We start from the raw sequence: 27,308 nt of genomic DNA on the forward strand, positions 1-27,308 counted from the left end.
TTAACACTGCTCGGTCTCCAGTGACTTCAGGTAGAGTTTCATCCTGTGCCACACCTGCTGATGTCTGGGCAATGTCGGCTGACTCCCAATGAGACCAGAGTTTGCAGCATGCTCCCAAGCACACAGAAGACTCTTAATAAATAAATAAATAAATAACACCTGCTGTATCTCATGAACTCTGATCTTATTTCAAGATCACTTCATAATCCATTCTTGCCTTTCATATCCAGCAGTGCACCCCACTGCAGTCTTTATTTGACAGTGCAGGGCTGTTCTCAGGGGTCAGAAGAACATAATGGTCCTTCCAAAAGCCACATCTTGCATGATGGCTCCCAGTACCCACTCTCCAACCTCAAACCACATGGTGCTGTGTGCGCCCACCACACATAGTCTTAGCTTTGGCTTGTTCAACACAAGGAGAGAGGAGACCTGCCAAGATGTCCAAGTAACTGGAGTTTTAAAACAGGCCCAGATACCTGTTTGGTAAATACATTAATATCCTTTAGAAGTGGAGGAGCAAGGAGAGCCATCTGCAATCTCTTACAGGTGGCTGTGAAAGCTGTGGTGAGTCACGTATTTACAGTATGCTCTATCCACACACAAAGGTCTTGTTGAAATTTGAGCAACATGCAATGAACCACAATCTGATTTTGAGGTCACATTTTCCCTCCATTTACCATTCTCCTCTTTCTTTCTTTCCCTACTGAAAGATTACCTGGGACTTGCAGCCCTTTCTACTAAGGTGTTGACATTTCAGTTAAAGTCTCTAACTCAAGTGTGCTGAAGAAAACTGCTGTGAAGGTTTAAGACCACCCTGACCTAAGACTGACCATCCCTCAGCCAGTGATTGCTGGATGGGAAATAAGAAATAAGTGTGAGTTTGTGCCTCAACCACCCATTTCACCATCCTGAACACAGTGGGGTGTATCAGAGAAGAAACATTTTCCACTATGGAAACTTGATTCACCAGACTTATCCACTAGAGCCCCATGATAGAGTGGACAAATGCCTGGAAGCAAGAACTAGAAAACACCAAACTTTCCCCCAACTCAGTTTCAACTTGCAGCTTCTTGAGGGCAATGGGAAGAGACAGGGCTCCTTACAGCCACAGGTTGCAGGCAGCGGCACAACAGGAGCTTTACTGAGCCCTTGGAATTAGGCAGATAACACTGAGAGGAGTAAAATTATACCCAATTTATTATTCACCTCTTATCTTACATAGTGTTGAGTATGTTTCACTCCATCACCCCTCAGCAGAGTATCTGAGGACACCCACCCAACACGCCCAGCAACGTTGCCTGCAGCCGCCCCCCGTTACCTGTGCGAATTTCCCGGTACACAGCACCCCGTTCCAGCTTGGGACAGTGAGACACCCGGGATGACGCAGCAAGTAGTTGTCTGCTCTGCCTATGAAAGTGTCCGGATAGCCTGTCACTGAGCCATCCAGATCATGGAAGATAGACATTTTGTCACCGTCATTATCATTGTTTCCAAACCACTGGCCCGATCTGCCAAAAAACACTTTCAGTCCAACCTAGGAGGAGAAAATAAGAAGAAAAATTACTGATTAGCTCTAAGTAAGGACTTGAGTTTGCAGTGTTTTAACAGCCAAAACAGTGACACAGCTAGAACTAGAAAGCTCTGTTGTCTGAGTCAAGAGTTTTGTTTTGCCTCGTCTATTTAGAAAGATTTCCAACTGTATTGGTTTTCCCCCTCATTTCTTAATCCCAGGAGATATTTTCATGAAAAATTAGACTTTTGGTTCTTTGAAATGCACCCGCACAACCATATATTCCTTGAAATCACACAGCAATAAATTGTGTGGTGGCAAAAGGAAGAGGATGACTCAAAGGGTAGGGAAGTACTGGAAGATTATGAAATTTACTGAGGAGTATCACAGCTGTGATCAAAGAAACCAAAATTACTAGATATTTGGTGACTTTTCTCATATATTTTCAACGGTTGTTCTAAGTGGTTCTGAGTGCCATTTTTTTCTAATTGTTTCCTAAGTGACAGCAATTCTCAGAACTGGCTCTTCTGCACATTCTAATATATCCCCTGAAGAATTTTTTGGGGGAAAGAGAAATAACAGGAAGCAGCATTGTCCTCATTATGCATAGCTCTGTGTTCAAGATTTTTCAGTAGCTAAGTAAACGAATCTGTCCTGATCTGAAAATCCAGCAAAACAAGGAAACTGCAGATGTTCAGCAAAAAAGCATGGAATATTTTGATGTCTGCAGAGAAAATTATTACAGTGTGTGACGATTAAGTTCTGAGGTAATCAAGAAAATAATTACTCCAGGTCAAGCACTCTGAATGAATCCTGCAGCAGCGTGTATAAAAGCTGACGGCATAAATAGCAACTGGATCACGCCGACCCAAAGGACTGTAATTTGTTCCATTTAGCCCGACTAATTTTAATTGGACTGTGCACATGAGTAAGAATTAGGGTCAGCAGGATTAGGCTGCAAGTTTACTAAGGGCTTTAAAGGCTTTATTTTAACAATAATAAACAGAACAGCTTAGGAGAATAGGAGGGTCATTGTGATTCTGAGTTAGATGGAAAGTCCCATTGGCTTAAAAAGAATGACCACTGCAGCAAGAACTACTTGCAGAATAAAAGTCTTTATTCCTTTGAAATTAGATTAGAGCCCAGAACCATTTTTCTACCACCTTCTTGTCTAAGTATGAGTCTCATAAGCATGTGAAGCAGTCTCAGTTAAAGGAGGCTCAAACATATGGAAATTTAATGTGTATTTTTGAGTGTTTCAAAACCTTTTCTTACTGCATCGCAGAAAATTTTTGCCCAAAGGGCTACTGGGCAAAGTAGGAGGATCTCAAAAGTTGTTTTTTTTCTTTCATTTTAATTTATAAAAGAGGAGATATTAAGAAAATGTAAGCACTGTGCTGCAGCTCAAAGCTCCATTATAAATACTTTGTGACAGTGCACTTCTGGAGTTGAATATGAAAACAGGCACTTCACTGGGGAGGAGAACAAAGTCAGCTGTACTTCAAAACAAACTAAGGCACAGCCAGTACAGCTTACATTTGATTAACACTCTCAGTGTTTCCATCCAGCAGCAGACAGTTTTGGTGCTAACGCTAATGTGATCTCTAACATTCTCCTCTAAAAAGTCTGAAAGTCAGAAACGAAATGGAAATGTTAATGAGCAGTGTCACTTCTTTTATAAGTCTCAAGGTTACTTTACTTTTGTACACTGCAGGATAGGGGTGCACTGAGTTTGCAGTTACGGCTGTGGCAACATGTATTTTTTTCCAAGTGAATACCCATGAACAAAGGCTCAGCTCGTCAGGTATGTCCATGTGGAGCTAAGAATGAGCTAGAAGAGGGTGCAGAGACAGGTCATGTCTAGCTACCACACTACTATTCAGACACCTAATTTTCATTAGGTGTGGACTACCTGGGAGTGATATGGTATAAAGGTTACTTGAATTACCTGTCTGAAGCCTGACAGGGAGACCTGACAGATGATGGTTATGTGAGTACGTAATCTCTTAGCAATATGCTAACTCAACCTGTCCAAAGGCAGCACAGCTAACACACCTGCAGAGAAGTCCTGAAGACTGCAGTGGAAAACACTTTCTATATTAAGAATTAATAAGGTACTGGAAAACATCATAATAACTTGCAACTTTTTCTAAAATTCAAGTGTTGGCACAAACTGCCAACAAAAGCCATATCACTGTATCACTGTTATCATTTTAAGGAAACCACTTTCAACCAGTGTGAATCTTCTATTTTACCACGCAAGGACTCTGCCCTTGTTAGCATGGCTTGTAGTCTGCTGGAGTGATGCAAGCCCTCACTCTGCAAGTTCCCCTTGGTCAGGAGTCTCTTTAGGGTTGGGTTGGGTTGGGTTGGGTTGGGGTTTTTTTCTGCCCTCTTTTTCAGGGGATAACAGACTTGCACTTTAACTCAGTGTCTGCTTTTCTTTTTCCCGTCATGAACTGTTTGCAAACTTCTGCTTTGACGCAGAAACCCAGCACTAAGACAACACAGGCTAAACATAGTAAAGGCAACATTAGGAAGCACCCATCTCTTAGCTAGGCAGAACTGCAATCCCATGGGAGTTGCTAGACCACAGCCAGGAGCCAGTGCTGACCCCTCTGAGCTCTTCTGGGGACCACAAACCCACCCAACACAGACCGCTGGGACTTCTTTGGCACAAGTAATTTCAGAGTTGCCGTAGTGTTGGCACAGCTACAAGGAGTAGAATAGGCTTGAATCCACCCTAAGCTCCTGGCTGCAGGGAAAAAATAACCGGAGGGACTATTGGCAATGGATGTGAATTGGGACACTTTGTGAGTCTTCTGCACCTGCTGGAAGTGGCCTTGTTCCTGGGAGCCCAAAAGGTCACGTACAACCTCTTGCTCCTCACCTCACTCTACAGGAGCTGTACAGCAAAAGGACATAGGGATGAATGGGTTGCTATTTTATGACTAAAAAGAGATATTTCAGGTCTTCTTAAGAAATGATGCACAAGTGTCCTGTTTGGGCATGGCTCTGTTCTGGGCTGGGGCCATCTCCTTTGAACTCTCCAAGTCCTACTGACTGACAGTAACCAGACCTACAGGAGACCACAACCATCAGTCATGCCCTCAGCTGGGTTAAGACCAACTACTGCTTCCACTGCTTTGAAATAACTTTTAAAAAGCACCCTTTTTAAAACAAACAAACAAGCAAACAAGCCTAGCAATAATGTTGCTATTGATAAATGCACAGATATCTTAATATGTGAGATTTAGGTTTGTCAACAGAAAGCCAACTAGAATACTTCTTGTGGAGCGTAATGTTTAGGTCTTCTCTTCTACTTGACTGTTATTTTTATGCTGGAATTAAACAAGACCTGAGTGGCTTTATTATTTTGTTGTCTAACCAATCTGCTGATTAGTCTGATTAATTATACAATTATTCCTTCAGCATGACTAATAGTTTTGTCATCACTATACAACTTGCAGTAATGTTTAATTTCTTCTTAAAAAACAACTGTAAAATGATTGTCCTTTAGGGACTTAGTACTTAGCTACCCTTTAAAAAGTAATAAAATGAAGCCTGGAGATGGAAAATTAATTAAAACAGTCTCCAGGCTCTATCTGAACTAGTCAAAGACATATTGTCCCATATAGCAACTAGCAACAAAACAATAAACTAACCGTGGTCCTTCAAGTTTGAAATCAGATTTAGCACATCTGGGTTCAATCCAGATAAAAGAGAATCAAAGTGAAAAGTGCTGGGATGCAGGTGGTTACAAACATAAATGGTTTTCAAGTTGGCAAAATACCAACTTCAGAAATGGGTATTTCTTGGAGATGTACATACAATAAATAATTATTAGGATAATGTCATTAGGTTTTTTGTAATAGGCTGACACTGTACTATTTTAATTTGCTTTGCAGAAGTATTTAGTAAGTCTTCTGACCACTTTTACCTTGAAAACCTCAGATCTTAAAGGCGCTGCAGTACTAAACTGCCTCTCGGACAAAAACTGCTGGGATATTTAACAGGCTCATTGGCCTCAAATGGTGCAACTGTATTAAAAGAGTTGCATTTTCAGCCATTCAAGATGTAATCATCCCCTTTGCTAATGTGCACAGATATCATCTGTCTGAAACCATTCTGTTGGACAGAGTCCTACAGCCATTACTGGAGGAAAATTTCCACTCTCTTCCATTCCACTGATCGAACTTTTTCATCATACATTTTTCTCTAAGCTCCCCTCCCTGGTTCCAGGTTGATTTTCTTATTCATGTTCCCCGTGACCATCTTAGAACCATTGCTCCAAGGGAGGACATAAAGAAGGTACAGCAAATTAGCCCTTATTCTTGTTCCAAAGCTCCCTAAAGCATCTAAGGTAACTAAGATCTCTTTACTGAAATGCACAGGAACTGTGTTTTCTTTAGAGGAGCAGTCAAGTGACTGCAATCAACATCATCCTTTCATGAAATACCCTCCTGTTGTCAGTCTAAAGTGTACCAGAGAGGGGACAGACAAACTAACTGCCTGCCAGAGAGGGTGATATTGGTCAATACCAGAGCAATGGAAATTTTCCTCAAGATAAAGCCAAACCTCAAGCCAAAGTTACTGCAGTTCATGGACATCCTAACAAGCATGGACCTTGTTTGAAAAAAGCTAAGGAGAGGTTATGATCCCTGGGAGCAAGCCAGGTGGAATCTATCATTTCCCAAGCCAAGTGTGCAGGGCCACGATCCCTGCAGGAATCCAAGACAAGGACTGGAATTGCTCAGCATCCTATGGCTCCTGCCAAGGCAGAGATACAGAGCCCCATTCTGCTGTCACTGCTGAAGGGAAGTCCCTGTTGTGCTCAACAGGAACTTCACTGCTGACCCCAGAAACTGGGTCATGGCTTTGCTTCTAAGTGCATTTGCTATTTCTGTATAAGAATTGTATCGCAGCTTACTGTCTCCTGACATCTCGTTTGTGTCCCTCTCAACTTCTGAGGCCAGGTCCTCACCAGATCCTCAGCATATATAAGCTGGTAATGCTGCACCAGCTAAGAGTGGTGTTCTGGCTCTTCTGGTTATGAGGTGAAACCTTCCTCTAATGCAGATTTTTTTATGTATGTCTGCCCGGGTATAAGATACTGTCGCATTTTACTGGCTTATAAATAACCTTCAATAAAAAAAAAGAAAAAGTGTTGCAAAATGAATTGATGGTACGCACCAATGTAACATGCACCACTTGGAAATTCATGCTCTAGGGCAGATTCCTCACCACTTCTAAAAACTTCAAAAACTTGCATATCTAAGAGGACACATTTCTGCTTTTCTTACTTACACTTTGCTCCATCAGGATCTGCGACACGTTATTCTGGGGGCTTATCTGCCAGGAGTTTTTCATGAAGAACCCGATGGCACTTGAGTATCTGTCAACAGTCGGGGTGAACTTCTTGAAAGTGCATTTTGCCATCCTGACAGGCCCATCATAAATCTGGAATCCACGAATAGGGAAAGTCCTGTGCGATTTAAAAACAAACACAGTCCTGTGTTAAAAGCTTGGGCAAACTCTGAGTCTTCTCCTGAAGGCACAGAAAGATATTAACAAGTAGCTAAACCACCTTTCCTTTCCCAAAACTGGGATCTGGACACTCATCACAGTTAATGAAAGATGAAACTCTGCTGAACATCCTCTACAGGATAAGGCTCAAGAGCCAAAAAAAATGACTCATAAGCTTGCCTAAGGCTTGGAAGCTGGGGTAAAGCAGTTCAAAACCCTTGTCCCCAGCCACCCAGGAGTTCATCACCACGAGGAAGACCCAAAGGGCTGTGTGGCAGCATTGCCATCAGGTTCCCTGTTCCAGGGCAGGCAGGTTTCTCAGGAAAACATCAGCATGATTGAAAAAATGATATCAGTCAGACTCCCTGGAGGCAAGTGTCTCTTGGAAGCAAGTACCAAGTGGTGCAGCACAGTTTCTCCTCTCCCTACAAGCCATTTCACACGAGAACCCTAGGACCTAGTGCACAGCATTTCATACAGAAAAGTGATTTCTGCAGTATCGGTCCATGGACATGTTGTCAAGACATCAGTGTTGAAGGAGACACCACTGGAGTCACAGGTAAGGACCTGCCCCTTCCATGGTTTGTTTTGAGAAGGCACCAAGTTTTGCCTGGCCCCAGCCATGTTTGATCAAAGGGTGGCCTGCATCAGCTTCACAGACAGTAATGAAGCTGGCTAGTAGTGGCATGGAAGGGTAGGTCAATGCCTACCAAGTCCAGAAAGAGTTGTTCAGACATGAAAGCCGCAAAGCGGACAGCACATGGGCACACAGGCTCTCTCCAGCCTGGGGGTCACCGAGGCCCAGATTCCACCCCTAGCCCTGATGTTTTTTCTTAGTGCTTGGCTCCAGGGATCCAGAAACACTTTGGCAATTGGAAACACCAGGCACAAACAGTATTTCTTGACCAAATAATTCTTCTTCAATTTCCAGAGCTGTTATCCCAGCAGTTGTGTCTGGTACAACCCCTACATCCCATTTTGCACTATGGTGTAATGAAAGGACAGATATCAGATGTTTTGGCATACGCCTTTCCAAGAGTACATTGCTTAACAATATCACAGATGATTAGAGCTTGTTTGAACTTCAAAGGAGCTTTTTTGCAATTGCAATTAAAATAACACCGCTGATAATAACTGAGAATAGCTCTGATTATTCTTGCTGTCCTACACAGATCCCATTCCTGTGTCACTTATGGCTGAGACATGTATAGTCAGGGCTGTGTGCATGGCATGTCTGCTGAGTACTGCTGATTACTTAATTTTATATTCCTCGTAGAGGGTTTAATAATTGGTGAGCATTACCAAAAACATACATTAGGGTAGAATTTAGGCTTGGGGAAGCATGCCTTGCTAGGGGGATGTGGGTAGGCACCACAGTTGCTAGACAGGAGGCTGTGCTGCTATCAAAATAGAAAATAACATACAGGTATTGAAAGAGAAATAAGATGCAATAATGAAAAATGGTTTCTCCTTTGTCAAACCGGCCATGTTTGCCCAGCTACGCCAGCAGGAGGGACGGTGGCATGGTGTATGGGAGCTGCACCATCAGCTCAACGCTGTGCTACTGAAGCCCTACACAAAAGCCATTTGGTATCTTTCAGATTGTCTAATCCATTCTCCAGTGACTAATAAATTAAGCAGAAAATTAAATCAAACACATTCAGTCGAGAATGCTTTCAAGCTGTTGGCCTGAAAAGTGAGTTTATTCGGATGCTTATTATTTCTGGCCTGTCCAATAATTTAAACACCCAGTATAAATTACTCATTGGTAGTCACATTCATTCCTGAGGCTTTTCTTCTAGCTTACGCTAACGCCAAGAAGAAATGGCAGAAGAATAACTCACTTGTTTCTGGGCAGTGTTCTGTATTCTCCATTTGCCCCTTTTCCCCAGTAGCTGTTTTGGCCTCCCTGGGAGCCAAAGTTGCTGCTTTCTCCAACAAAAATGGAGCGTGTAACCTCCAGGCTGGAGCCTTCATCTGTCGGGAAAGTCCCATCACTACAAGCAAAGAAACACCAGGTAACTATGCAGCACAGCACAACAGATTAATTAACACTTTTAATTACACCACAGACACAGTAGAATTTCTTTCTTAATTTGGAAAAAAGTGTATGCACCGGTATAACAGCCTGCTTTAAAATCTCTTTAGAAACCAGCAAGTTAGTGCCGAAGTAGCTTAGTGCTCGGGCATCAGTAATACAGGTAACTTAGTCTGGGTAAAACCAGCTCTATCCTATATACATGTGTGTGTATATATATATATAATTGCTCTCTACTGAGTTGCTTTATCAATTTTTAGCTACAACCCTGAAGCAAGAGCCAAATATCACTGATTCTCATTGCCTGCAGTGGGCTTTGGATATGGCTTATTTTTGCAGGTCTTTTGCAAGAGGGGTCGAGAAGAAAGCAGCAGGAGCACGGTAGACACCAGCAGAGGAGGCAGGAGACCTGCTGTGCCACCCCGTGGGACCGTCCCAGCCACCCTGCCCTGGCAACACACGAGCTGCAGGCAATGCTGCTCCACCGGGCTAGAGCAGAAGAAAAGTCTCCCCGAACACAGAGCCAGGTGTTTAGTCTACTGGTTCAGGACCTGCCGTCCAAAAGGAAATATTCGGCAATTACGATGTATTCCCCAGACATGCTGAGGCAAAGAGAATGAAAGGCTAAATTGCCCCTTGTATTAACGGCTGTGCAGAGAAGACTTGATGTGGTCTGGGAGGGAAATGTGAGGTTTTCTCATGTCTTACAGTAATTACCAGGGGAGTGTCTCAGCTTCCATTCTTGAGACTGTTACACTGGGGGAAAAAATGGGAAGAAGGTCCATTTTAAGAAATTACCTTGCCAGAGTGAGTCCAATTCCATTGTCTGAAAACCTAGGACAGAAGAAGCACAAAGGTGTAAATGATGAGGAATGTCTGCAGTGAATTTGGCCTACAGACCTATTTATGTCTGCCATGAAGGGAATGATATAACACGTAATTACAGTAACCTACCCCGAGTTGCGGAAAATAATGTCGCCGCCCCTGGCCCAGGCCCCATGGTCATTATTTTTAAAAGCAATAAGACCATCAATCACGGCTGGAACTCGTGGCTTGTCAGGATCAGCATCTTGATGTGGGTGAAACCTGAAGCAAGGAGCTTAGTTAATGCGGCACAGGAGATATAGGAACCGAACTCAGACAGAGGAGGTCGTGCCTGGCAGACCTCATTTGGCTTCCATATATTGGTGTGATGGGCCTAAAGAGGTGATATGCCCTGGATCAGTCAGGCTATTAGCTTCATTTCATTTCTGTGCTTTGGTACAAAGCAGAAAACGAGAAACATTCATAAGGGTGAAATTCTGCCCCCAGTGAAATCAACAGGCGATTTCTCACTAGACTTCAATGGGCCCACAGCTACTCCTTAATTTGATTCAGTGTGATTTAGAGGCATAGAAGACATTTTTCCCAAGTCACTTGGTCCTTTTGTGATTGTCCTTACAAGGCCCACTGAGAATCCCTGGCTTGATGCTAGAAAATCTATTAGGTACTTTCAAGAATCTTATTCAGCAAAGATAATGGAGTAATTGGAGCTGCTTTCCTTGCATGTACAGACCAGATCTCCATATGCTTCTGTCTCTACTGAAAGAGAAGCTGTCGTACGAAAAAAAGATTCACCCTGAGAACTGGGCGCTTCTCAATTACTTGCAGGCTATTTCTTGCCACACTGGCTGTTAATAGTAGATTTGTGCCGTGTTTGGCAAAAAAATTACTATTGCTTTTTCTGAGTCTACTCTCACCTCCTACTTCTTCCAGCTGATGTACTAAGGGATGTGCCTCCTCAGTGCCCAAGGGGATGACCCTGGCAGGGAAGCCTCACAAAGGGACACAAAGTCACCCTTTCCTTTCAGCCATACGGGAGCATCATATGTGGCATTGATAGGGTATGATGGAGGAGGAAAAAAGCCAAGGCTTGACCAGGAGCAGTGGCTGATTTCTCCCACAACCTCCTCACATACACCTATAGGGCTGCAGTGAGCAAGAAAATGGCCTTAGTTTACCTGCTTCCACTCTGCAAAAGGAAGCTTAGAGATTTTAAAGCGGCTGACAAAAAGCTTTGATGCTACTTTATTTTCCTCATTAATCCTAGATCAGTCTCAGCAGTCTCTTACGTCATCTTTCAGATGTAAGTTCTTCTAAGTAACTAATAAGAAATGTTGGAGTTTACAAACCCGCTAATGGACTAATGGGATCTGGATCCCCTTCCATGTGCTTCACTGCTTAGTCCTCATAACCCCAAGTGCACGTGTATCATTTTTGGTCAGCAATAACACAAACAATTCAGTGCGTAGCTATGAAGTATTTGCCTCTGCACATCAGAGATAGCTTGTGTGTTTTTTTCAGATGCTCCAGCCATAATGAGGCATTAATGATCTGCTAAATACAATGCAGAAGCCAAGAAGCAATACAACTATCCAAAATACTTAGCCAGACAGCATGTGCTTACCTGGCATTATCAACAGTGAGATACTCTCTGGGATCTTCAGCACTGGCTCTCGTTGTCTTTACTCCCTTTCCAATAAACAAACCAGCCTGAAAAAGCACGCGACTCCAATTATTTTAACAGACCGCCCAACAGAGACCAGAGATCCCAGATTTTTATCAATGAACGTGGGCAGCCAGTGCATGCAGGCACAGCGAGCGCCTGCAGCCTGGGCTTTCTCTTCCCTTTCGGTGTCACTTGGCACCGCTCAGCATGACATTAGCACAGGATGTAGCACGCTGAAGTCAGGACAGAGCCTGCCCTGCCATATGTTATGCATCAGCATCTTGGGCTGTCTTCTGACCCAGAGCAAGGCACTGAACTCCCACTCTCTCTCTCCCTTGGAGAAAGCAATAAGGGACTCTGCCAAGCTCTTGATAACTTTTTGGAAAAAGAGTGTTGTTAAGAAGTAAGGCTTTAAATAAAGAGTGACGAGCCCCTCGGCAGTCAAACGAGAACATGAGCTGCTGTAGCCAACTTAAAGGCTTTGGGCTAGAGAAGCAGCTGTCATGGACCAAGATGTAAAATATACAAGGCACAGAGAACAGCACTGATTTCAATCTAGAATCCTGAGAAATGAGTTAAAAATGCTTTTTATAGCTTACAGGTTACGTTTTCATGTCAACAGTATATTTGGGGGAAAGTGTTTTTCTTGGAATTTCCCTTGAATTTTTGGTCGCATTTTTCAGAGGTGATGAGCATGCCCTGGCATGACTGTTGCTCATCCCCCTATATCCTTGCACCACTGTGGCCAACAGCAGTGCTCAGTGTCCTGCCTGTCATTCCTTAAATCTCACTTAGTAGTAGGTGTACCTACGGCCTGGGCACATCCCCTCTAACACAGGCATCCAACTGAAGCGCCTGAAATGGGACCCCCATTCTGCTCAGCTCCCTCTTAATCATTAGAAAGAGCACCACCCCCAAAAGTTGATTGTGTCTTGATATAGTGTTAAAAGACCTTTATCAAAATGTAAGACACCCATGATCATCTGATTTCAGAGCACCACACACGGTCAGCCCTACGCCATACTATTATATTGATAGAAACATACAAAAATCATCCACATGCCTTGAAATTGGAGTGGACTCTGTTGTTGTAAAATACTCCCAAGGGGGTATGTTCAGCCTGTCCCTCTGGATATTGCCCCTCGGACTGTCCAGTGGGAACCCGGTGGAAGAGGTACCATATCCCGACATCCTAAAAGACAAACAGAAGTCTGAGAAATGGGACACTACAATTAATGATACAGGTTATCCTGGGGGACTTAGAGTTTCCCACTATGGTGGCCAGATTTCTAACCTGAGCCTGCCAAACGTGCGAGTCCCAGGGGACACACACCAGCCCATACTCTTACACCTCCCAACTTATCCTTTGGCATGCACAGCAGGTCCCCGGGGCACGCACACAGGCGTTTTAAAAATGCATATATTATGGGTGAAATTCAGATGGTTTATTAGAAAACATAGCCTTCTCTATACAGGCACATTAAACACAAACATGATTTGGGTAAACATCAGAGATAATAACAAGGGAGAGTATATGTTTATATATACAAATATAAAATTTTATTGGGCATTTAACTATTAACTACTAATAAAAATCAACATTTACCAAGAGACATCACACACCATTTCCAGCCACAGTTGTGAGAGAAATCAGTGTGAGAACTGTAGGCAAATACTTGTTCTTAACAGAAACAAAGGTTGCAGAAATACATATCCAAATTTTACGATGGCTTACTAAAAATTCATTGCCCTCACGCTAATGACATCAATAAGAGTAGAATATATGGGAACTGGAGACAAAGCATAGCTCTTGCCATTAAATGATTTTACCTGAGCACCAGCTGCTGCATTCTCTATTAAGTTGTTGTTTGGATTTGCAATCCAGAATGTGCTGACAGCCCTGAAAAATCAAAATCAAGATGATCCTAAGCAGTTACCAAACAGGAAGGGATACATTTTCATAGCACTGCACTGGACTTGAGCCACAACTCTCCTCTTGACTTTAAAACTCCGCACAACCTTTTAATGATACTCTTTAAGGAAAAGAAACCATCTAGTAATGTCAGACATGTTCATTTATGGAGCCACATGCTGAACCTATTGTAAATTATATGAGCCTGTTAACACAAAATCCATGCTCTAACCCAATGTCTTTTTTTTTTTTTTTTTTTTTTTTAAGTTAAGCAGCTTTGGGAAATGTCTGAAAAGTGAACTTCTGGTTTGTTTTTTGGAACTTCAGGGGCAATGGCAGGAGGTAGGAGATTCTCTATGGATTTATGAAGCTTCTACATGGAAAACAAAACAAATGTCCTTGCAACCCGCAAATGGCTCGTTAAGCAGGAGATTAAGGAGAAGTTATTTTGACATTTGTTCAAATAAGGAGTTTTTGCTTCAGAGGGAAGATCAGTAGCGGCACAAACAGAAGCCAGGTATAGCTATGGAAACATTGTCATCTGTTCTCTTACTTCATTTGATAACATCTTTTGCAGTAATAAAGACCACATGTAAAAACACTGTAAACCTTTTCTGCTGACCATACCGATTAATTTGATCATCCTAAGCAGAAAATCTCAATCATTTTTTATCCACCTTAACTATTACATTATCAAGAATCCACACTCCTTTGGATTAACAGAACCACTAAATAGGTGCAAAATAAATCTGTATTAACCATACAAGCAACTTTAGCATTTCAGTAACAATAGTTATAATTAGTTCAGTTGGATTACTTATGCAAATTAAAATAAGTAGAGTTTGGCCACTGCCTCCTTTTCCAGAAAACATGAAAATACAAATTGCCTTGGCTAAACTGTGTTCTTGCTTGCAAACACTAGCCAGACCAGTACCTGGGTCCCCGAGTGCTCATGTTACAGCTCATCAGTCTCCAAAATAGAAGCTAACTTTGGTCAGCTATATCGGGATATTGTTTATTGTTAAATGATGCTCACTGTAGTTTATGCTAGTCTCTGCATTCTCACTAAATCTCCAGATGCACTCTAGATATTCATGCACTCATGTACTATTGACCAATTTACTCTAGATGCTCCAGCCCCAATCCAGCCCTGGTGAAAAAAGGCAAAAACTCCCTTTGTAGTGAGTGATATTTTTGCCAGCCTATACCAGGGCTGAAGCAACTTGCATTTATCACAGATTTCATGGAGCCTTCAATATCCCACTTAAAAAGAATTGAAATGGGTTCAGAAATGAGCAAAGTGCTCTAACATATTTATAATTCTCAGGAAACAGCAAGAGGAATAACCAGCAGCAAATATTCCTTGCTTAGGATTCATGCAGGTGTTAACAGATACCTTCACAAGCAAAACATGGTCAAGTAGCCAAATTATTTTAAAATGAGAAATGGCAGGAAAAGCTACAATTGTTCATTTAATATCAAATAGCACCTTTCAAAATTTTCACTACAGCATTCTTTGGGACCCAGCTATAAAGCATAATGTAAGTGCAAAACCTGACTACAGCTCCCGGAGCACTTACATGCAGTCAGTGCTTGGCACAGGAACGTAATTCCCATAGACGTGGCTGCGGATGGCAAGGCACATAGCCTCATTACGATCCGAAGGCAAGATCGTCCCCGACCTCGTGAGGAGGCCCAAGTTGTGATAAAATGTATTGCGTTGCTCCGTCCCATCTTCAAGGAAGAAACAGTGCCCCAGAGTGTCATAGCCAATGGTGTCCTTCACCTGGAAAAAAGTATAGAGGCCATAGATCGCAATGCTAACAGCAGCTGGAACTGTAACTGAGGTGCTTTGCTTATCAATAAATTCCTGAAACACTCACAGAGTGGTTTTGCCACCCCTCTGCACAGCGAGCAGTGCCTCCACAGGCATCAGTCTTGGAGCTAACTCGAACTACATGCAGTTGCATCAGTCCTGGAGCTAACTCGAACTACACGCAGTTTGCATAACTGTGGACTGATCTTCTTGTACAGTGAAACTGCTATTAAAACTACTCTGAGGAAGATCACATGCGTAACTAAAAGAAAATTGCAAAATACTGGGTTTAAAACTGCCCTCAGCTCTAAGAGAGAATATTTGATTCAGTGTCATGCAGTAAATATCTGTGTAAAGATAAGTGTGTCTCGCATGATAAACCAACAAGTTAGGATGGTTAATCCAGAAATTTTCGTAACCGCAACACTTCCCAAATAAAATAAGAAATTCTTTAAAATGCACCATGTGAAGTAATTCATATTAACAAGGTTTCTGTTCTTTCTCTTCCACTCTCAGAAGGTGCAGGGCCACTTCATTCCTGTAATGATCAGCTTGGGCAGAGATGGTACTTTACTGTTTCAGTCTATTTAATACTAATTGACATGCACAGGGATATTGCATTAAATTCTAATTTGACCAAGAGGACTTAGCACAAGCCTCCTTTGATGTACAGTCTTATGAAGATAAATTCAGAAATCCTTCTTTTAAATGTAAATACTAAATCAGGCTAGTTAAAATACCAGCTATTTGTTACTAATCTTACTGAAACCTTAACTTTGTACTCAAATGATCCCTGTCAGCATATTTATTCACTCTTCAGGCATACAAAATTCCTGTTGACGTCAGAGTTATGTCCGTGTAAGACTGCAAGATTAACTAATATTAACCTACTCGGTTATTTCTGTATACAGAGGGATACTTGAACTAAATCCATTTCAGATTCATATCCTGTGATTTCCCCTTAATGGGCTGCAACTGTACATAACATCTGGAGTCACAAACAGTATAGTCCCCATAGGTATTTCTCTACTGGATTTCATTGTTTTCCTGGCAGTCATCCCTCAAACTTGTCATCTGCTGCTCTTGTTTCTGCCTCAATGAGGCGTTCAAGAGAGAGTTAAAAATAAGGCACAACACAACCAGGTACCCAACTCCTAACTGGTACAGTTTTGGAAATCCACCGAGACCCTGCAGCACGCAGGTGCAGTAGCTCGGCGTGAGCTACAAGGAGGGTAACAGAGAACCTACATGCAGCGACACTGAACGTGTCCCTGCCGGCTGAGTCTTGGACATACGGATAGGAAATGGATTTAGATAAAAATGCAAGTGTCCTTGCCAGCCTGCTAAGAACAGTAAGCCAAATGATGGGCAGAAGCTGCGCTGAGGCGCAGCTATTTTTGGAAAGACTATTTTTGGAAAGAAACTGTAACAACAAACTGCTCGCTTTTTTAAACAGCATTTCAATTGAAGAGTTTCATTCTTCTGAATTTAGCTGAAGTTTGGCTAATCTGTGCTTCAGACAGCTGCATTAAAAACCAGCCTTGTATCTGAAACCAGATTTTAGCTTTAGCTACTATGATTAGTCACAGCTTCACAATTGCGCGGCAGCCCTGAAAACTTACATACACGAAACTATATTGATCGCTCTCCTAATGAGAAATAACATAATTTAAAGATCACTTACATTTGCACTGAAAGATAAGGGTCCGTGCCATTAGATCAAAACCCCAATAACTGATCAATCCTGGCATATCACAGATAGAAACTACAAGCTTGGAAACGAGCCCACCTGCGGCACTGTGACAGTAGCGTATTACTGTATGTGCCAGCATGAAACACCGTCCGCAACACAGGCTACAGCCCCGCTGGTGTGTCCAACACCAGATGATTAAGATGCCGCTAAACACTGAATTATATATAGTTCAGCAACACAATATAAGTGACCTTTATGCACTGCAACATTAGACATGAACGACTACAGTAGTCTGTGCGCGCCTGACGTGTGCCAGAGCAGCGAGAGGCATGTCGCAGCCTGCTTCCCCGCCACGGTGAGTAACCCAAGCGGTGTGCGCCGCTGCCGCCGGCTTGCAAAGCGGCACAAGCCTGGCACACGGGAGCAGCAGATGGGAGAAGGGCCTTACAGACAGCACTGCGTGACCTGTACACAGTAAAGCGCAAACCACAGCACTCCAGCAACGCGCTTCTAAAATTACATCCTCTAAACTGTCAAGACAGGAGGAGGAAAAACCCACCTATCTGGTTTATTCTCCCTCCAGGGCTGAAGTTTCATAATCTGATGCTAAAACGGGTACCCATCGATGTTGTTTAACTGCCTTGCTCCGATACACGTGCTCTTCTCTCAAACTGCAAATTATTTTAATTTATTTTAAAGCAAGGCTTTTTATTACATTTTAATTACTCTTTATCTTAATGACTGTATTGAAACCACATGATTCTTCCACAGAATCACATATTTAGCCTTTACTATAAAATCTATTCACTGATTCCTGGACTCAAAGCCCTAAGCAGTCACATGCGGGGGTCTGGATCTCACACTTGGATTCTTGATTTCACAACTATTGCATCCCACACATCCAGATAAACCCTCGACACCCTCACTTCTGTGATAAAGAGCAAGACCATACGCCATTCTTCTCAGGACCAATATGAGCATAAGGCTTAATTTTTCATCCCAGGCAGGTTCCTTCAATTCCAGAGGTTTAATACCAATGGGAGGAGAAAGTGAGTTAAACTACATTCACACATACAGGGCAAGTCTCCTGCCACCTAAGGGCTCTGTACACAAAAGCAGGCTCTACAGCCAGAGCAAATCACGTATATGAGAAGGCAATCAATAATTCTGAGTGAGCTGTACAATACAAATACAGTTTAGGATACATGAAAAGTGCTCCCAGTTGTACAAGTCCAGCATCGCATTTTCGTGAACACAACCTTTCGGGGGGACCCTTTCACACAGCTTTATGTCCAGAATTGAGAAAAAGTTGTCAGGAGAAACACGGCAGGTCACGGATAGTTCAGGGAGTGTCTCTGCCTGAGCACACATCGGGTGAATGAGGAAATGCCCACGGACACCAAAACACCGTTCAGGGTCCTGCAGAGCACACAGCAATTGGACGTGTCGGGACTGGAGCGGGAATCTGTATTTCCCAGCTGGCACACGTATGGCTTTTTTGTGGTTTTTTTTTAAGTTCCTCTCCACAATGCCCTTGTGAAGACCTAGGTCAAAGCCAAGTTCCTGAGGGCTTTTCTGGCACTGAAGCGGCCATTTGGGTCTGTCCCTCTCATATTTCATTCCCTTTGTCATGTGAATATTTTTGGATATATTTCACATTGCCCTGACTTGAACAACCCCTGTCTTTTCTGTCTCCTTTGCAAATTAAAGGTCTATCGCTTCAGTCAGGTCCATTTAAAGTCCATTGCTTTCATTTTAAATGGAAGTTCGTATTATCACAAACTGTCCAGAATAACCATGGCAAAGATTTCACTATATCTGATCACACCTTTAACAATATTAATCAGGCAATACTAAGAACCTGAAATTCATTTCAAAGAGCTGCACTACAAGAGCAACAGTTCTAACCTGAACACCAGTCAAATGAAGTTGACAAGTCGGGACATTTCTTGGGGAAAAGATGCCTTGTTTCAATGTTCTGATTTCTCTTTGCATCACAAGTGGCTCTTACTGTTTAGCAGTGCCTAAGCAAAGAAATGAACTTGGTACTAATAAAATATGTCTCCTACCAGAAGGCCATGAGTTCCATGTATGGCAACACACCTAGAGAAGCAGTGGTGGATAGCCAGGTTATCAAGGTACGTTGGGCGTTCGTATCCTCCTCTCTCATCCACATCCTCAGCCAAGTGAAAATGCACAGGGTAACTGCCCAGGATTTGCTGCCCCATGTTTTTTAATTCCACTCCTGACATGTGAACAGAGCTAAAATTCCTTAGGATCTGTTGAGACAAATGTAGATCCAACTAAGGCATTACAAAATAAACACACACAAAAAGAAAAACACTTTTTTTTTTTTTCTCTCATTAGGCAATATGTTTGCAGAGTAAAACAGGGCCCAATCCCAGAAGGAGGCGTCAGCTCCCTGCTCTGACTCACGGCAGCGCAGCACCCGCAGAGCAGTGGGCCAGCGGCTGCACACCTACGGGCACGGGGCTGCCAAGGAGCAGCTGCCCAGCAGCATGCGCGGTATTTAGCAAGAGCTGTGTGTGACATGGCTACGGACAAGGTACTCCTGCCAGCTGCAGAAGGGGGTAGCATTTACCACCAGGCTCCATTTCCTGGCAACTTTATCTCTGTCAAGTGATTTTAGGCAAGACCTGCACCGCTCCCCAGTTTCCACCAACTGGTGGTGGAGTAATTTTACACAAAGCCCCTGCAACAGCCAGACTTTGCATCTCCACCAAGAACACATGGGACAACCAAGAGGAGGCAAAGCACAACAGGGCAAGACCCAGCACTTCTCTGAGCCATGAAGGGAGCAGGGTCGCTCTGCAGGAAGCACAATTTCTTCAGTGACATCTCGTGAACTATGTAACTTCACACTGACCCTACTGACAGCGATGCCGCTAAAGAATCCCCTCTAGCCTGGAGAAGGGTACGTCTTTGCATACACGGTGAAGAAAATGGCACAGACTCATTGCAAGTCTAGTTTTGCAAAACAGGCCAGCAAACTTTTCCCTTCTTCACAGACAAGTATACTTTTTCCCCCAGACGCAATGGTAGTTTCATGCATTATATTGCTTGTTTACGAACCAGGAAAGGAACTATCTGAAACCACCTACAGGCATATGCATTAAAAATGACTCACTTTAATATGTCCTCCGAATGTATCAAAGGAGAAAAACTGGCATTGATTTTGTCCGTAACAAGAGTCTTCCATTTCTCCTTGAATAAGTATATTTCTAGTCAGAAGACCAACCTCTGCCCTCATGTCAACGCCATCTATGACTTCTCCAACGTGAAGATAAAGTGGGCTGCCTGTGAAAATCAGAAACCTTTTTATTCAGGGTGAGCACAGCATCTTCGTTATCGCATTGTTCTAAGCAAGTGCACACCTTTCATTTGGCAATCACCAAGTCTGCGGACGTGCCCAGTTGTTGGTATCTGATCCCAGAGGAGATCGGCACTTCCCCTGGTTTGTACAAAGAACTGCTGCCTCTGGTCAAACTTTCAAGTCCCAAAATAATATTGGGGCCTTCAGCTCTCATATGTGCCCATGTGTTTATGGGACAAAAACTAGCTAAAAAGACATGTAAATGTAGAATGTAAAAGACAATACAACATAAATATTTACCACAAATGAGTAGCTTCATAAAAATATTTCATACCATCAATTTTCACTTGATTGCTTTTACATTCAGGGCAAGGAAGGAGATTAAACTCTTCAGCCTGATGCATAGAATAATCTGTACTGGCAACAACGATCCGGTCGCCAGGTAACCAACTTGTAACCTCATCCACCAAATGAAGAATTATTCCTTTGGACACTTCCACTTTAAATCCATTATGAGGCACCCCTGAAAAATGAAGCAATCAATTATTTTTACAGTTGCACACGACAGAATCATGCAATTAGCCAAAGAGCACACCAGTTTAATTTTTATCTAGAGAACTCTGTGTGCGATAGAGGTGCTCCAGCCATTAAATATGTCAGTGTCATCTCTTTGTAGGCAGCTAAAACGATACTTTGTGCGAGTACTGCTGTTAGTTTGGTCACCGTCCACGCGAGCAGAAGACTACGGTATTATTATCGTTGCACCGTTCCGATTCCCAGCAGCCAGAAAAAGCAGAGCAAAGCAACAGAAGACAAGCAATTGTCAGGGAAGACTAAACCTTTTATCCATCCACTGAAAGCAGTAACAGTAAAACGGGTGCCATCGTAGGTGAGGAAATCTCTCTGGGCTACGGCTAACCCCGTTGTTCCATTCCCGTGATACTCCCGTTTATCTTCTGCTGCGGAAAGCTGGTCCCCTCCGAGGATCCCCACCAGCGCCCAGGGCTGCCTGGACGAGACCGGGAAGGAGCAAAGCGAGTGACGGCCCGAACCCTCCATCCCCCAAAAAAAAGCTTGGGCAGGAGCGGAGGGCGCAGCGCCGCACGCCTCCCCTCCCTCTGCCCCTCCCTGCCCCGGCCCGGGGCGCCCGTCGGATCCCTGCCCGCGGGGCCCGGCCGAGCCCCCCCCGGTCGCGCCCCGCCGTCGGGGCGAGCCCCAGGCGGGCGCGGCAGCGCGGCGGCCCCGGCGCGGAGCTGTCCATGGTGGCGCCGCGGGCCCGTCCCCCGTGTCCCCCCCCCCCCCGCGCCCGCCGCCCGCCTCACCTGTAGCCCAGGCGGGCGATGTACCTGCTGCCGAGGCGGTCCCGCAGCAGCAGCCGCGTCTCCAGCGTGAGGCTGCGGGCGGCCGAGTCCCCCACGGCGGCCGCCACCACCCTGCCGGGGGCCTGGAGGGCCAGGAAGGCGCGCAGCCGCCGGCACTCGCCGGGCTGCAGGTGGGTGTCGAAGCGCCCCGCCGCCAGCACCCGCGCCGTGCCGGCGTCCAGGACGCGGAGGTTGAGCCCGCGGCTGCCCCACCGCTTCTCGGAGGAGTAGGGGCCGTGGCGGAGCCCGCCGGGGTGCAGGGTTTTGTCCAGGAGGGTCCAGGAGCGGGGCCGCCGGCCGTGGAGCTCCAGGACGCCGCCGCGACCCACGCCCACGAACTTCTGCCCGAAGCCCTCCACGGCCGCCCCCTCGGCGGCTCGCCCGTACAGCGAGATGGTGGCCCGCGAGCCGTAGGGGCAGCGCTCCGAGCCGATGTGCAGCTCCCCGCCGTCGTGGATGAGGATGTAGCGGGCCCGCAGGGTGATGGGCGGCCCGTGGGGGCGGTCGGCGAACACCAGCCTCCCTGGCGGGCGAGGGGAGAGGAGCGGGGTCGGGGGCGCGCACCGCCGGCGGCGGGAGGTGCCGGCCGCCGGCGGGCACAGCCGGGCCGGCCCCCCCCCCCCCCCCCCCCCCGCAGCGCCCGGGCTCCGGGAGCAGCCGGCGGCCCCGAGGGGGCGGGCGGCCCCGCTTACCTCCGTCGCGGATGACGAGGGAGTGGAAGGCGGCGGAGCTCTCCAGGCGCAGGGCCGCCCCCCGGCCCACCACGGCGGCGCGGCGGGTGTCGGAGCCGGGTCGCCACGGGGCGAGGTGCGCGGCGATCTCCGGGCAGGGCCCTGCAAGAGACGGGCGGCAGCGGCGGCGGCGGGGCGCGGCGGGGCGCGGAAGGGCGCGGAGGGGCGCGGTACCGACCTGATGCGCTGCCGCCGCTCGCTGCTCCCCGACGCGTCCCGCGGCGGCGCCGGGACCGGGACCGGCTCCGGGTCCGGGTCCGGCGCGAAGGGCGGGAGGAGCCGCGGCTCCCCGGGGCTCCCCGCGGTCGGCGCCTCCCGGGCGCCCCCGCAGCCGCTACCTGCTGCCCGCAGCCGCGGGGCAGCCCCCGCCCGCAACACGTGCGCCGCGCCGGCTCCTTCGCCGCGGCTTTGCACGGGGCCGGCGCAAAGGCACATTTTGCTTTTGATGTGTTTTGGGTTTTTTCCTTCTTTTTTTTTTTTTTTTCCCCCTCCACCTAACGTAGCAAGAGCGAAAACCGAAATCCCCCTCTCCCCGGCTCCATACAACCCCGGACACGGCGAAGCAACCACAACAGCAGTACGAACAGAGAGCCGGCGAGGAGAAAACCCCAGCGGCAGATCGACGAGAAGCACCGGCGGGTTTCAAACTTCGGCTGCAAAGACCGCTTACCTAGCCCCGGCAGCGCCGAGCCGCAAACTTTGTACGCCGCCTCTCGGGAGCTCCCGACCCGGGCTGCTGGGCACCCCGGCTGCAGGCGGCAGAGACAGGGGCAGACAGGCGCAGGCAGCTCCCGCTCCTCCGCTCCGGCTGCCTCCCCTCCGCCTCCCTATTTATATCCATCTTCCAACCGCTGGCGGTGCCCGCACTGTTTACAGCAGCGGAGCTGCTGGCTCCTCCCAGCCGGGGACGATCCCTCCAGCCTGGACGTGTATCTGCGACCGGCGCCCAGATGCTCGGGGCCGGGGGAGCCCCCCTGCCCGCACGCCAAGGTCTTCCCCGGCTCCGAGCCCCTGGGGGCTGCGGGCTCCCCGCCGGACTCCTCGGGGTCCTGGGGAGCGGGGCGAGTCTCAGCCCGGGGAGGGGGGGGGGGGGGGGGGGCTCTGTGCAGACCCGCGGAGCAGCCGGCTGGGCTCAAAAGCGTGCGGCTGGGGGGCCAGCTGCCTCCCCAAGAAGGGCAGGGGGCTGAGGCACTCCGGCCCCCAGACCCCGATGTGGTCACCGGGGCTTGGCATGCCTTGGCCCTTCTTGGGAGGCAGCTCGCCCCTCCGGCGCCTTCCCACCCGGGTGTTTGGCCCTGTGCTGTCCTGCCTCTGGCAGATCTATGGAGAACGCTGTAACCCGGCGGCTGCAAAGGTCCCCCTGACAGTGGGTGAGCAGAGAGGTATCTGCCACTTCACCTCCCACCACCTGCCAAATCAACCTGTAGTCAGAGCCTGCAGTGAAAGAGAGGAAAAGCCTTAGAAGGTGCTCTGACAAGACACAGCCTCAAAGAAACCCATATGCTTTTACCTCCATGGCCTGGGACTGTGTTCCCGGCTTTTGCAGGTTCCTGTCTGGACTCCAGTCTCAGTGGACATGGCACTGCCCGCAGAAGGACCATCACACTCTCTCATTTTCCATAAACCAGAATATCACATTTTTGTATAGGCTCTAAAATATAGCATAACTGAGCCTCCAGGTGACACATAAAGACAGGTAACTGCTTACTGCAGCCACTGCCTTCTCCCTCCCAGAGTCTACACATAATCCCTCATACTCTACTCCAGAGCCCAACATCCAGAGAGGACAAGCCAGAAGCGGGCAGGCAACAGTGCCAACCACTGCCCCTGCCCAGGGCTGACGCCAAAGAGGTGCAAAGCCACAGGTGCTGCCGATCTCAGAGACATTTGTGTGCCATCATCTGGTCAAACCGTTCCAATCTGTCACCTCTGAAATTTATTCTGGTGCAGGATTTCTTCTGACGGAGGGCACAAAGAGGCTATAGTCATGTTAATAAGGAGCGAGTGCTGTCAGACAAAATATGGGAACAGACTGGAAGCAGGGGGGTGGGTGAGGGGCACGGCCATGCCCCACGCTCCAGACAACAGCTCTGGAGAGGGAGCAACACTCACTTGTGTTAAACAAAACCCATCCGCTCTCTTACACCCTGTCCTGGGACCCAGAGAATTGCTGAATCTGAAGATAAGAATCCAGCCTAGAGAAACAAACCCAGATAACGCTCGTCATTTCAATACTCCATAAATACAGGGAAACATTACAGCTGCCACCTTTGCTACCGGCTGTTCATCTATCATTTAGTGCTGGCACTTCTGTTCCTGTCTCAAATAGCTTTTGTCATTTTCCTTCCAAAAAAGCAGCATTAGTCAGCGTTGTGCCTCCTCCTTATCTGAATATGACATATATGAATGCAGGTCATGGGAAAGCAGAGCTGTTATCAGAGGTATAGGAGGCTGTGCTCAAATTTTTTGGAGAAAGATTTATCTACCGGTGGAAGTTTCAGGCAAGACAAGACAAATAGGAGTATTTTGTCTTGAAACACACTAAATTCTCTGAATTCAATGGTTCTAGAAGTGCAAAATCTGAGGTAGAAGAGGACTTGAACCTTTATTTTACACCTGCCGGGGCCCTAGAAATCTCATACATCTTTATTTAAAATATTTACTCCATGCAAAAGATTTCATGGACTTGCAATCTAAATAAAAGGCAACAATGGCTAATCTAACATAGTAATAGTGGAAATAAATGTAATGCAGGCTTTGGTTAGTGCTAAACTTTGTGCAGGCCTCATGAAATGATCAGCAAAGCCAAAGTCACTCCTGTTTACATGGGAATTTTCCTGAACAAGAACCCAAAATTTTTAAGGTGCGAGCACTGTTTAAATCCTTCAAAGCCATTTTCCCTCTGTAGCCTCAAAATCCACAGAAATACACTGGTCTGATTCTTTTTCTGAAAGAACTACTTTCAGGTGAATGATTTCGTATTAAGTTTTCAGTGGCCTGAGGAAGAAAATTTCAGAGTAAATGAGACTGGACCTATCATCCATCCTGTTTTTTTCAAGATTCCTGTCTCTTTTTAAGGAAAACACAGAAGCGCCTATTGCTATCTGTAGTTTGGTGCTCGGGAGCTAAACTGTTTTCCTTTCACTCTTTTCCAAATTCCATTTTTCAAGATGATTTTTGTTTTGCAGCAGCTCCGGTTTGAAGCTTACACCACAGCGCTCTTACAGGACGCACCCACAGCCCAAGAACATTCCCAAACATCCTCACACCTGCAAGTGGGAAATCATGACTAACACTCACTGCCTCAAACGTATGGCTGGCGTAACTCTTCCTCGCAAAAATAACCAACCCAAACCCTCCTTCGAGTGTTATTGTTGGTTATAAGCTAAAGTTTACCTTTGTAACATACAAAAATGGGTTATTTTCTGTAATGGGCTACCAGGTATGAGGCAACTTCGACCACCTTGTGTCTCGGCGTGTCGCAGTGACCGTGACGCTTTGCCTACAAGCACGACCGTAACATTCAATAACAAATATCGATGGCTGGCAAGGTTTCATTTTAAGGCAACGGCAGAGAACAGAGCTGCTCTAAATGAGTCCGCGGTGGGTGAATTGACTCCCAGAGCACAAACACCTCTTCCCAGAGAGAGAGATCTCGCACACGAATGCAGAGGGGATGGTTCCTCCTCTGTAAGCGATTTTCCCGGGCACACTCCCTCGCTGGACGGTTTCCTGTTTCCTTCTTACTACTTAGAGAACGGAAGGAGAAGCGGAGTCAGCATCCCCTGAGCAACACCCCGTTCCCACGGAGCGGGGAACTGGAGGCATCACAGGAACTCCGGCCGTGCGGGGCCCGGGGCACCCGCAGCAGGGCCAGCGCCAGCTCAGACCAGGCTGCCCCCAGGCCTCCCTGTCCGGAGCAGCCCCCCACACACCCCCCCGCCGCCTGCGGGCACCGCTCCGCCGCCTGCCCGCAGGGGGAAAACGGGCAGCGACCGGCGGGGCGCGCCCTGCCCCTGCGGCGCCATGGCCGGCCGGGCGGCGTCGCCCTTGCACAGCCGCTGCCCGCCCCGCGCTGCCCGCCCCGCGCGCTGCCCGCCCCGCGCTGCCCCGGCTCCCTCCCCCGGTCTGGGCAAACCTGCCCGCGCATCCTGGAAGCGGGGGAAGCGGGCCATTAGCTCCTACATTACACTAATTAACAAATAAGTTGTTTGGTGGTTTGGGGTTTTTTTTGTTGTTGGTTTTTTTTTCCCCCCTCTTCCCAGCCGCGTTTCCTGTAATTCTCCTCTTTTTTTTCTTAAATTCATTTGACATTTTCAACATAGCGTAGCTATATTTCCACAGGCAACCCCCAGCTCGGAGCAGGGCAGTGGAGCACAGCAGCTTCTGGTGGGAGCTGGAAGCGCTGGCACGGCCGGGCCCCTGGGGAGCGGTGAGCAACACCCCGCTAATGCTCGCATTAGAGCTGTGCTCGGGGGCCGCCGTGGGCCTGGCAGCCCCGCCGAGCCGGGCACCGCGTTACCACAACGTGGCTTTTAGTGCCTGTATTGACTCCCACAGACTGTCTCCTTGTAATGGCCCATCTGCGGCAACTGCCCTCCACGCACCCTACCAGCCTTCGTCTAGCGTCTCCTCTTCTGCAGACAGTGACTGCTTCCTACCCACCTCATCACAGACCTCCTGCTTAGGGCTGAGCACTCTGAGCCCTGGCTCTAGCTCAGCATGAATGCCGAGTGTCGGCTCCTGGCACGACACAGGACCACCGTGTACCGGATCGCACCCAGCAATGCCCACCCCTCGCCGGCACCCCTCGCCCGGGCAGCATGGAGCCTGGCCCCACGGCTCTGCTCACCTAGCGCCAGAAAGCATTTGAGATACCAAAACCATGTCTCCTCCTTA

General features: G+C 46.9%; 1 protein-coding gene across 1 annotated transcript in view; it reads right to left on the minus strand.

Moving 5' to 3' along the window:
- LOC127020741 (cell surface hyaluronidase-like) overlaps nt 1–27,308 on the minus strand; it is a 56,654-nt gene that overhangs the window by 29,042 nt on the left and 304 nt on the right. The window contains exons 2-16 of the mRNA XM_050903522.1: nt 22,371–22,652; nt 21,640–22,201; nt 21,157–21,326; nt 20,652–20,840; nt 20,132–20,301; nt 19,053–19,262; nt 15,055–15,260; nt 13,393–13,462; nt 12,626–12,754; nt 11,521–11,606; nt 10,029–10,160; nt 9,873–9,908; nt 8,881–9,033; nt 6,818–6,995; nt 1,319–1,534 (exon numbers count right to left, since the gene is read on the minus strand). Of these exons, the coding sequence (XP_050759479.1) occupies nt 1,319–1,534; nt 6,818–6,995; nt 8,881–9,033; nt 9,873–9,908; nt 10,029–10,160; nt 11,521–11,606; nt 12,626–12,754; nt 13,393–13,462; nt 15,055–15,260; nt 19,053–19,262; nt 20,132–20,301; nt 20,652–20,840; nt 21,157–21,326; nt 21,640–22,201; nt 22,371–22,652 (2,789 nt within the window). The remainder of the gene's footprint in view (nt 1–1,318; nt 1,535–6,817; nt 6,996–8,880; nt 9,034–9,872; nt 9,909–10,028; nt 10,161–11,520; nt 11,607–12,625; nt 12,755–13,392; nt 13,463–15,054; nt 15,261–19,052; nt 19,263–20,131; nt 20,302–20,651; nt 20,841–21,156; nt 21,327–21,639; nt 22,202–22,370; nt 22,653–27,308) is intronic.

This window comes from Gymnogyps californianus, chromosome 11 (genome assembly GCF_018139145.2).
Source record: "Gymnogyps californianus isolate 813 chromosome 11, ASM1813914v2, whole genome shotgun sequence".
NCBI lineage: Eukaryota > Metazoa > Chordata > Aves > Accipitriformes > Cathartidae > Gymnogyps > Gymnogyps californianus.